At 49.3% G+C, this 12,090-nt stretch overlaps 1 protein-coding gene across 1 annotated transcript in view; it reads right to left on the bottom strand.

Annotated features, from left to right (window-relative positions):
• Window positions 1-451: 451 nt before the first annotated feature.
• Window positions 452-12,090, bottom strand: part of CPNE9 (copine family member 9) — a 1,043,154-nt gene continuing 1,031,515 nt past the window's right edge. The window contains exons 20-21 of the mRNA XM_069206140.1: window positions 5,764-5,837; window positions 452-2,240 (exon numbers count right to left, since the gene is read on the bottom strand). Of these exons, the coding sequence (XP_069062241.1) occupies window positions 2,058-2,240; window positions 5,764-5,837 (257 nt within the window). The 3' untranslated portion in view covers window positions 452-2,057. The remainder of the gene's footprint in view (window positions 2,241-5,763; window positions 5,838-12,090) is intronic.

The following is a 12,090-nucleotide window of genomic DNA, read 5'->3' as shown; positions in this document are numbered from 1 at the left end:
GACAGAAGCAGCGAAATACCAGTCGGTCCGCGCACTATGCTAAGCACAGATTTTTGGCCCACGTCTTTTAAGCCACGCCCTTACTTACATTGGCCACGCCCATTCGAGAGACCCCGCCCCCAGTGTTTTTTCATCCCACTTAAAGCGCTGCAGCCTGTGCACCTGATCCTCTGAGCTGACATTTGAGGCTCGCTTTGGGGTTTTGAGGTGTATTCTGTGGTTGATGCCATTTCAAGCCACCCGGTGTCATTCCTGAGTATCTCTAGCAGCGTCTGGGCGCCTGAGGCCCCACCAGGTGTTTGCAGCTGTGTCTGGCCGTGTTGTGCTTCGTGGTTCTACCTGAGGATGCTGCGCTGTGCTTGTAAATAATGCATGCACCGTGCTATGTGGTAGCCCTGCTCCCGGCATATCATGGCGGCACCCTCTACACATGTGCGATGACACTAAAATAAACATTTATCTGCCTTTATTGCTTGAGCTGTTTCATGAAATATGTGAAAATATTAAACTTCTTTACACTTCAGGTTTCTTAAATGCCATCAACGTCAAGACCCTGTGGGGTGACTGGGTTCAAAGGTCATCTGCGGTCGCATCCTCTGATCGAATCTGAGTGTCAAAGGACACGCAATGTCACTTCCGTTCCCCGTAAAATTTCAGCGAACTTTTTTCATGCATTTCAACTACAATTTCTGATTGGAGGGACATTTGGCAGAACAGATCATCACCCAGAAGGGCCACGTACCAATTGTCCTCTTTCGGATCCTACTGACGATAAATGTCTCTGTTGGAGTTCAGGGTCCGAATTCTAAAGAGCATCGGTGTTACCTCTCCCCTGGTGTGTTCAATTACCTGTCCTTTGTTATCCACCTACAAACAATGGACACCTCCAGCATTTACAAGAGAATATTAAAGCTTGTAAGGTTTATTGCCAATATTGAGAGCCTCTAGTGCTAATGTATAGAATACCTTATTAAGCGTAAAATGTACATTTCTTTAATACTTCCAAAATGTTTTAAATACTGTACAACATGGTCCAGCGAATACGTCATCTTCCGCAGGTCCAAAGAGCTGCAGGTACACGTCTCCGGTATCCCCTTTTCCCACCCTTTGTTGACCACTAATGTGGCCAGTTCATAAGTCTGGGAAACGTCCTCCTCAACTCTAACATGGCTACTGGTTGTGCTCAATGCTCTTCTCGAGCGGTCAAGTCTGCTCTGCGGAGAGTGTTGGATGGGCCCAGTGTCTTGTCCAGTGCCTTCCAAGACTCCAGAAGACCAGAGCTTTGCACAGATGGCTTGTCCAGTGGGTTCCAAGACTCCAGAAGACCAGAGCTCTGCACAGATGGCTTGTCCAGTGGGTTCCAAGATGCCAGAAGACCAGAGCTCTGCACAGATGGCTTGTCCAGTGGGTTCCAAGACTCCAGAAGACCAGAGCTCTGCACAGATGGCTTGTCCAGTGGGTTCCAAGACTCCAGAAGACCAGAGCTCTGCACAGATAGCTTGCCCAGTGGGTTCCAAGACTCCAGAAGACCAGGGCTCTGCGCAGATGACTTGTCCAGTGGGTTCCAAGACTCCAGAAGACCAGAGCTCTGCACAGATAGCTTGTCCAGTGGGTTCCAAGACTCCAGAAGACCAGGGCTCTGCACAGATGCCTTGCCCAGTGGGTTCCAAGACTCCAGAAGACCAGGACTTTGTACAGACGGCTTGTCCAGTGGGTTCCAAGACTCCAGACTACCAGGGCTCTGTACAGATGGCTTGTCCTGTGAGTTCCAAGACTCCAGAAGACCAGGTCTCTGGACAGATGTCCATTGGAGAGCAAGACTCCTGAAGACCAGGGCTCTGGACAGATGGCTAGTCCAGTGGGTTCCAAGACTCCAGAAGACCAGGGCCCTGTACAGATGGCTTGGTAGTGGTAGGGGTGGTGGGCAGCGGTCAGTTATACGCAGTAGTCTTATGGATATATGAATCAATGCTGAGGAAGTTGATTTCAAAGCTGTTAATCTCTGGGACAGACAGAGCACCCACATCCTACGATGGGTAGAAGTCCAGTGCAGACCCTCAGTTGTGCGGGGGGATGTTCTGGAGCGAGCCGGAGGGTGCCAGTGGGCGGGGCTTGATCTCACGACTCTTCATGTAGGACAGAAGCTGCTCCGGGATCTCTGCCAGCACGTCCTTAGCGAGGCGGGCCATGCTCAAGATCTGGTTCCCTGATCGGTCAACGTAATCCCTGAACGGCACAAACTGCAAGAGACAACAAGTGAAGAGAACAAGTCAGGTTTCTGCACAATATCAAACCTCGCATCAAGATCTGAGGCCATCGCCACCCCTGCGAGCACCAACTTTATCGTAGCGGGAGTGAGACGCACCAGTTTCATACATTCGAGATCTTTACTTGCACATTCCTGGAAACTAAAACTACAATTTTCACACTATTTACTTCTGGCCTTGACTATTGTTCCCCGATGCTCCTTGGTCTAGACCCACGACCCCAATACCCTCTTTGGCCTCCTTTTCAATCTCAACTTTCTACACACCTCTCATCTCGTTCCCTTGGCTTCCCTTTCTTTCTTTTCATTAGTTTCGTTTCCTCTTCGTAGTTTTTTAATTTGCAAACGCACTTGTGTTTTCTCTGTTCTTATCTCTTTTCTTACTCTTGGCATTTTTCTAGAACCCAGAACCTGTGGTTACCATCTCGTCCACCTTCCTTCTAAGAGTCTTTACAAAAATTAGTTGAGTCCTCCCCCAGGATGCAGACAATGTACCTGCCCCTTAGACACAGAAAAACGTCACTCAAACAATATTACTTTGGGTCCCCCCCTTCCTTCTCCCACAAGAACCCCAAGTACCAGCAGACGGCCGGCATGTTCTGTCCGCCACTGGTGGTGCTAATACCTTGTGAAACCTTTTTTTCCTAAGGTGGCGGTAAGTCGGTGTAGCCAGAGGTCAGAGTTGTCATGCTTGGTCCCTACGCTTTTTGGGGTTTTTTGTCCTCAGTGGTCTGCTCCAGCAGGTTGAGAGGCTGTTCCTGCAGGCTCAAGCTATGCTCCGTGTCCTCTGGTGCTCTGCTGTGCCCACCTGGAGCATGTTGATGGGCCCTACATCCTAGTATCTGGGGCGGGCTGTGTTTCTGCTGTACACCGACCCTTGAGGGGGCTGCTCCCCCACCCTCGGTGGTGTTCAGTTATTGTTTTCAGGCTGTGATTGGGTCTTGCCTCTAGCTTGCCTTTGTCTCCTCATCCACTGGATTGCAAGCACAGCCCAAGGCCCTTTGTTTAACCCATTTTATTGCGCTTTGTTTTTCCTCATAGTCGTACATGCACTAAGGGAAGGATCCACAGAGATGTAAACTTTGGTCGCAGTACCTAACAAGTGGCAGTATGACATCACATCAAGGCCTGCAGGGGTCCTTGGTTCAGTCCATACCAACAAACACAGCAGAGTGAAAATCTTGCCATGTGGTGGTGTCATCTCAGGCTGATATTAGCAGTAATTATGGGATCATGAACCTTTACCATCCCACCAGTGGCATAACAAAACTTAACGAGACCCCCCCCCCCTGCAAAGCACCTTCCCCATGGACTTAGCCAGAGGCCTGCCGCCCGTGCACAGTGTACTGTGCTGAGGGGGCCCCCTTGGGCTCGCCCCTCCCCTTCCACACCGTGGGGGCTGCGGGGCCTTTGTTACGCCCTGGATCTCTTACTGTGGATATCAACAGTGGCTTTGATTTGTTGTCTTGTGCCAACGCAATAAAGCGAACAGGAGGAGGGGGCCTAGTGAATGGGGGGAGAAGGGAGTACAGAGGTGAGGGGGACCCCCGCTTGGGGAGACTCGTTTCTCCTGCCTCATGCACTAGCGGGAATCACTCAGCCTTTCTTCATATGTTGCAGGTCGAGGGATAGCGCATCCCGACCCAAGTACGTTAGAAGCATCTGCCAGAGAGAGTCACTCAGGTCACTCAGGTGTCCGGGCCTCTCTAATGCCGGAAGTATCTCAGAGAATAAACCGGAAGGAGGCTCCTGCCGAGTGTTAACTTTCAGCTGTTAATGTTGGCAAAAGTGACAGTGGTTCTATCAGAAACAGTAAAATAACTGTCTGACTCTTGGGCCAATCAAAGCGCACAGAACCCGCGTTGGTTCAATCAATCAATCATGAATTTGTAAAGCGCACTATTCAGTCGTGAGGGTTTCAAGGCGCTGCTGGAACTTCCTTGGTAATGTTTGACATTACACAGCGCTCAAAACCCCACAGGTTGTGGGAATAGATTTCAAAAGCAAATGCACTCTTCACTTGGAGCTGGCAAGAATTTGGTGTCGGATATTCTCACGAGGGTCTCTTCATCAAATTCATGCCATTGTGAGTTTTATTCCCTTGAAATTGGGAATAGAACAACTGTTTGGGCCTGGAGAAACCAGGTAACTTACCAGCAGTTGTTCCGCTTGCTCTGAGGAGGTAGAAGGTTTCACCAGGAGGGCGGGGGGAGGGCATGTGAGAGGGGAGAGGGGTAGGCTTGGACTGGTCTATCGGCTGCCCCCCCAGACTGCTGGGGGGTGCAGGATCCAGGTAATACTGCTGCTCGCATCGCCTGTCCCTGCAGCTTCAGCAGGGGCCTGGTTTCTCCTGGTCTTGGCCAGGTTCACAAATGTAAGCTTACACCTTTGTGTCGGATTACACTTGTCTTTATTCACAAAACTGCATTTTAATAGTAAGTTTATGAGTGAGGGAACTCCGAAGTTGTGCACGGTAGGACAGGCCAGTGCCGGAACTAAACTTCAGGGGACCCCACTGCAAAGTACCTTGATGGGGCACTCTCGCCCTGCACTCAGTCAGGTGCCTGCCACCCGTGCACAGTGTACTGTGCTGAGGGGGTCACCTGGAGCTCGGAGACACCCCCGCAGCATGGGGGCCTTTATTACGCCACTGGGACAAGCCTGGCTTTTTATGTGCGGAATTCTCCTCCCCAACTGTGGAGTCTTCCCAATCATAAACTTACTATTAAAATGCTGTTTTGTGAATACTGAAAAAGCGTAAACTTACAAAAACATGTATGCTTACCTCTGTGAATCAGGCCCTTGTTGGGCACCAGCTACACCCAACATTAGCAGCAAGTCAGTGGCGTAACAAGCTTAAGGTGCCCCTGCAAAGTACATGGAGGGAATGCCCTCCAGACTCACTCTGAGGCTCTCAGGCCAAGATACTGTGCCGAGAGGGCAAACTTGCTCGGCCCCCTCTGCACCATGGAGGCTGCAGGGGCTTTTGTTACACCACTGCAGCAAATATGAAGTGTAAACCAATGTACTGGAAGCATCACTAGATGAAGAGAATGCAACAGTGCGGGGGTCTCCAGAAGAGGGGGAGACAAGCAGATGGGTGTGGCCAGCAGGGTTTCCACCTATGCAGGGACTTGTTTGATTTTTTTCAAGCTTGTGGGCCTATCCCCAGCCACCAGCAGGGGGCTACAGGTACTGAATGCCTCGTTGACATTATTTTATTTAGGTTTTGTCACATCCAGGTTGTGTCTTGGAAAGGTACTGGCAGTGCTTAATTTGTGCCAGTGGTTGCAGGTGGTGGGCACTACCGCTCTTTTCTGGGGACCAGGTTACCAGGACTTATTGTTTATCAGACTTTGAACATGATCAACAAAGGGACATGGGAAACAGAAAACAAAGATGAAAAAGAATCAAGTTAAGCGACAGGAAGTGTGGAGTGGAGGAAGAAAAAGGTGAGAGGCGGATTCAAGGTCAGAAGGGTCATTCTATGTACGTACCTGTACAATATCCCGCTCTGCATAGCGCCCCCTGGAGGAGACCCGCACCTCGTCTCCGTCCAACTCCTCCATTGCTGAAAACAGAAGAAAAGTCATTAGAAAAAATATCATGATTGACAACCAGAGCCAAAGTAGTTATTAGGCAGGCTAATCATGTGATTGGCCACAATGTCACTGTGGGCGTACACTGCTTATGTTGTCATTAGGTACAATGTCACTGCTGATGATGTCATTGGATAGGCTATCCCCATTGACTCTTGTTGGGCAGGATGTGCCCATTGGCTCTGCGTACTGATGATGCGTTGGGCAGGATATTCCATCAGCACTGATGGGACAGATATGATATCCCCATATGACATCATGACATCATTAGACAGGGTATCCATAGTGACTCCCAGTGTCAGCCATGTCTTTCAACAGGGTATCCACATTGACTCCCAGTGTCAGCCATGTCATTCAACAGGGTATCCACATTGACTCCCAGTGTCAGCCATGTCTTTCAACAGGGTATCCACATTGACTCCCAGTGTCAGTCATCTCTTTCAACAGGGTATCCACATTGACTCCCAGTGTCACTCACGTCATTCAACAGGGTATCCACATTGACTCCCAGTGTCAGCCATGTCTTTCAACAGGGTATCCACATTGACTCCCAGTGTCACTCATGTCATTCAACAGGGTATCCACAGTGACTCCCAGTGTCAGCCATGTCTTTCAACAGGGTATCCACATTGACTCCCAGTGTCAGCCATGTCTTTCAACAGGGTATCCACATTGACTCCCAGTGTCAGTCATCTCTTTCAACAGGGTATCCACATTGACTCCCAGTGCCACTCACGTCATTCAACAGGTTATCCACATTGACTCCCAGTGTCAGCCATGTCTTTCAACAGGGTATCCACATTGACTCCCAGTGTCACTCATGTCATTCAACAGGGTATCCACAGTGACTCCCAGTGTCAGCCATGTCTTTCAACAGGGTATCCGCATTGACTCCCACTGTCAGCCATGTCTTTCAACAGGGTATCCGTATTGACTCCCAGTGTCAGCCATGTCATTCAACAGGGTATCCACATTGACTCCCAGTGTCAGCCATGTCATTCAACAGGATATCCGCATTGACTCCCAGTGTCACTCATGTCTTTCAACAGGGTATCCTCATCGACTCCCAGTGTCAGCCATGTCATTCACTAGTGTCACTCATGTCATTCAACAGGGTATCCACATTGACTCCCAGTGTCAGCCATGTCATTCAACAGGGTATCCACATTGACTCCCAGTGTCAGCCATGTCATTCAACAGGGTATCCGCAGTGACTCCCAGTGTCAGCCATGTCTTTCAACAGGGCATCCACATTGACTCCCAGTGTCACTCATGTCATTCAACAGGGTATCCGCATTGACTCCCAGTGTCAGCCATGTCATTCAACAGGGTATCCACATTGACTCTCAGCGGCGATGATGACATTGGTTAGCACCCAAGTATTTTGAGTGCTGAGGATGCATTGCATATAATATCCAATTGGCTCGGTTGGGATTATTTTAAGGATTTTGGGGGCCCTGGGCCAAACGTAGTTTGGGGCCACTGTTTAGATCAGCTTTTAATTTATGGTCCAATTTCAGCTCTTTCTTGCCCTCTTTGGCTAGGTCACAGTGCACAGGCACAATCATCCAAATTCTAAATGTGTTTATATCTAATATATATATATATTCAGGGATAGTGAGGTGTTTTCAATATTATAACACAGCAGCAGATCACTAATATTACTGTGAATAATCTCTGTGACCCCCTCGCATTCCTCATATGTGAGGTCCTGTTTTGATCTAAAATAAACTTTTTAAAGAGATTGCATGAAAAGAACACCTAATTTGTTTGCAAAATGTTTGCAGTGGACTCTCACACATCATCCACATTAAAAATATATTAAATGAAAGCAATCTGTTTAAGAATCATTCAAGCTCATCAGGGCATGCCTCTCAGTAGAACAGAGCTGGCTCTATCAGGGGCCCCTGAAAGGCTGGGGCCCTGGGACAGGGCCACTTTGCCCAGGCCTTGAAACACCTCTGCTTATGTCTTTGAAGGAGATATCCCACCGCCTGAGGTATGATTAGACATCATATCTCTGAGGAGTGGCAGGGCGAATGTTACTACTGCCTCACAGTGGTAGGGGCAGATAAATACAGCTTGAGGGGACACAGTGAATATTGGGGAGGGGGTGGAGATAAAAGAAGTTGTGAACCCTCCTACCCCCCCAAAAAAAGCAATATAATGGAGAAGCCGGTTATCCAAGGAGATAGAAGTATGGAAACAGAGCATGGACATGGATAACACCGCACAAGGGGGCGTGGCCCGTGATGATTAGAGCGCTTCATGCAGTATAGAGAATGATGGGCACTGTAGAAATACTAATTTAAATTACAAAATAACTACATGAGTAAAGATACCATAGATGTTGTCTATGGTTATCTGGGGGGCACTTATTGAATGTAATAAATATAGCAAGTGTGTGAGTAATCGTATGTGTGAGTGTATGATTTTGTGTGAGTGATCGTGCTTGAGAGTGATCGCATGTATGAGATTGCATGTATGAGTGATTGTATGTGTGACTGCGTGTGCGAGTGTTTGCAGGTAAGGCTGTGATTGTGTGAGTGATTGTGTGATGTGTGAGTGGTTGTATGTGTGAGTGTGTGACTGCATATGTGAGTGACTGCAAGTGTGTCTGATTGTATTTGTGAGTGATTGTATGTTTGAGTGTGTGACTGCATGCGTGAGTAATTGGGTGTGTGAGTGTATGAGTGTGTGACTATCTGTGCGGGTGATTGCAAGTGGGTGTGACTGCAAGTGTGAGTGATTGCAAGTGTGAGTGTGTGACTGCATGTGTGAGTAATTGTATGTCGAGTGTGTGTGAGTGTATGTGTGAATGTGTGAGTGTGTGCCTGTGTTTGAGTGATTGCAAGTGTGTGTGACTGCACATGTGAGTAATTGTATGTGTGAGTGTGTGTGTGTGAGTGATTGTATGGGGGAGTGTGTGACTGTGTTTGAGTGATTGCAAGTGTGTGTGACTGCACGTGTGAGTAATTGTATGTGTTAGTGTGTGTGTGAGTGATTGTATGGGTGAGTGTGTGACTGAGTGATTGCAAGTGTGAGTGTGTGAGTGATTGTATTTGTGAGTGTGTGACTGCATGTGTGAGTAATTGTATGTGTGTGTGTGTGAGTGATTGTATGTGTGACTGTGTGTGACTGTGAGTGATTGCAAGTGTGAGTGTGTGATTGCGTGTGTGAGTGATTGTATTTGTGAGTGTGTGACTGCATGTGTGGGTAATTATATGTGTGAATGTGGGTGTAAGTGATTGTGTGTGAGTGTGTGACTGTGTTTGAATGATTGCAAGTGTGACTGCCTGATTGCACATGTGAGTGATTGTATTTGTGAGTTTGCGACTGTGTGTGTGAGTGACTGTATGTGTGACTGCGTGTGTGAGTGGTTGGTTGTGGATCAGTCTTCTAGTGGGTGGAGTTAGAAGGGGTGGGGGTTGGTGGTGGACGCGGTGAGGTGGGGGATGAGGGCTGCAGTAACAAGCCAGAGAAGGGATGTCCCACTCTTGGCATCAGTTTTCTTTCTGTGACTTTGCGCCTATAAATGGTTTTGCTCTGTTCTGATCCAGCAGCTTGCTTGTGCTTCCTGAAATGTGAACTACAGTGTTGGTAATTTGTGTAAATCTTACACAATTATTCTATTAAATTGGCAATGTTTAAAAATGCCTAGACGTATTCAAACACTGCAGTTAAGTGCGGTTACCGATTTAAAAATGCAATCAAATACATGATGCCAACATATTATTCTGGTCAGACAGGACTTATTAAGGTGTGAAAGTATCCACAGTGTGGTTATTAGGGGGGGGGGTCGGGGTGGGGGTTTTGAGGAGTATTTTGAGTCCCTCCCCTTTTGACACACACTCCCAGGTTGGATATACATGACACAACATGTCAGTGATGGCCCAGTTCTGAGCAGTTCACAGCTCAGTTTTTTCAGTTTGAAAGAAAGCCCTCTTATCAGTATAAAGCTTCTTTTGGCCAGAGTTTACACCCCCCCCTAGGATCACATGAGCCCCCTAGGGGTCCGCCCTCAGTTTGAAGACCCCTCCCTTATAAGATGGGGGTGGGGGGGGTCCTACCTGACTGTGCATAAATATTCCAAAGTAATCCATGCTGCTTCACACCTAGTTTAGACTGGATTAGACTGACTGGACTGACCTGGATTAGGCTGTTGAGTGAGGTGTCATGACATATGTTTGGGCGCATTTAGAGTTCACTTTTTGTCCCTTTTGTTGCTGGGTTTGAGCAATGATGTCATTGAGTCATATGACTGGCTGGAGAATAGCTCTTGATAAATATTGGCCTGTTGTGAAACACCTATAGCTGTGTGCAGTGGTTGGTTTCAGGACTCGGGCCTGGTCCACAGGTTCACCTTTAGATGAGAGATTCTCTGACAGGTTTGCCTGACCCCTGACGCCCCTCCTCACATGGACAGACCTCTGAGGGGGGGGTGAGAGACATCTGCAAGTTTTCCTTTAGTTTGCCACGGAGGGTGGCCCCATTAGTTCCGGGGCCACAACACCATGAGAGGGAGATGTCAGGTCCCCGTCACCCAGCCCCCACGTGGCGTTTCCTTTGCAGATTAGCCCTCAGGGCCCCAACAGCTAATAACTTCTGTGCATTCACTCCTGCACAAACATGGTTAGTCAGTCATACACCACCACCCAGGCCCAGCTTTAGCACTGGTGACAGCCGGTGTGACTAACTTTCTTGGTGCAGCCACGTCCCCATGACCTCATCCTCGGATTACCTCTCTACCACCCGGCAAAAGTGCCCCTCATCTCTCCATAGCCCCCCTTTCACATGCATTTCATTAGTTTTAAAGCGCAGTAAAGGCTGGCCACTCAGCTCCCCACATAAAATACAGATCTGTGCTTTGCAGCAGGTACATTGACCCTCTGAGCCACTTTATGGCGAGTCAAAACTGCCACTGGACAAAACTCTGCTCTCTTCGTAGCAGGAACATTAATCATAGGAGTTATCCTGACACATTTAATTTCTGCGTGAAGGCTGGAAGCACAAGGAACTCTGCTGCATGTGTTTTAAAATCACATTATTGCTGAACACAGCGCCCACCCCCACCGATATCAGAGCCCCCCTCCAGGTCAGCGCCCAGTGCGGCCGCACCAGTCGCACCCCCCTAAAGCTCGCCCGGACACCACCTTCTGCCGCCCTTTACAACACACCTCCTGCCTGTGTGTGTGCTCCTGCACGAACCAAGCTTCCTCGCGCTCAGCTGAACAGGGCACATCCTGCAGGGCAGTCACACACACATGCATGTGCACTCACATACATGAAGCTGCAAGCTCACCGCGACGCGCCTCTGAAAGTAACACACAACACCCAGACTCTCCCCTCTTGGGGTAAACCCACACTCCACCACCGGTGCACAACAGAGCACTCGGCCACTCAAAGTGCTTCGGTGTCCCATCATGGCTTTGAGGCACTATAAAGACGCAACAGTGCTATACAACACAAACTAGCATGATAGGATCCTGCTAACCGGCAGAGGGTCCACACTGCAGTGCCCACATCTCACTGCCGCCCACTGCAGGAAGCTGCCAGTGCCACAGACCTGCCAGTCACGAGTTCTGCCCCAGCGCCTCTCTGCACTTGTTATGACAGTGTGAGCCCCTGCGCTGGTGGCTCGCCTGGTGTGAACCTGAGGCTTGGAAGTCATAACCCTTCCTGCTGATGCCACCATGCCAACTCTCCCTGCGGATGCCAACATGCCAACTCTCCCTGCTCATGCCACCATGCCAACTCTCCCCGTGGAGGCCACCATGTCAACTCTCCCTGCTCATGCCATCATGCCAACTCTCCCTGCGGATGCCAACATGCCAACTTTCCCTGCGGATGCCAACTCTCCCTGCTCATGCCACCATGCCAACTCTCCCCGGTAAAGCCAACATGCCAACTGTCCCTGCTCATGCCATCATGCCAACTCTCCCTCTGGATGCCACCATGTCAACTCTCCCTGCTCATGCCATCATGCCAACTCTCCCTGCGGATGCCAACATGCCAACTCTCCCTGCGGACGCCAACTCTCCCTGCTCATGCTACCATGCCAACTCTCCCCGGTAAAGCCAACATGCCAACTGTCCCTGCTCATGCCATAATGCCAACTCTCCCCGTTGATGCCACCATGCCAACTCTCCATGCTGATGCCACCTTGCCAACTTTCCCCGCTGATGCCACCATGCCAACTTTCCCCGTTAATGCAACCATGCCAAC

The sequence above is a fragment of the Pleurodeles waltl genome, chromosome 9 (genome assembly GCF_031143425.1).
Source record: "Pleurodeles waltl isolate 20211129_DDA chromosome 9, aPleWal1.hap1.20221129, whole genome shotgun sequence".
Classification (NCBI taxonomy): domain Eukaryota; kingdom Metazoa; phylum Chordata; class Amphibia; order Caudata; family Salamandridae; genus Pleurodeles; species Pleurodeles waltl.
The sequence above is the reverse complement of the archived record's forward strand: the minus strand, read 5'-3'. Positions and strand labels throughout refer to the sequence as shown.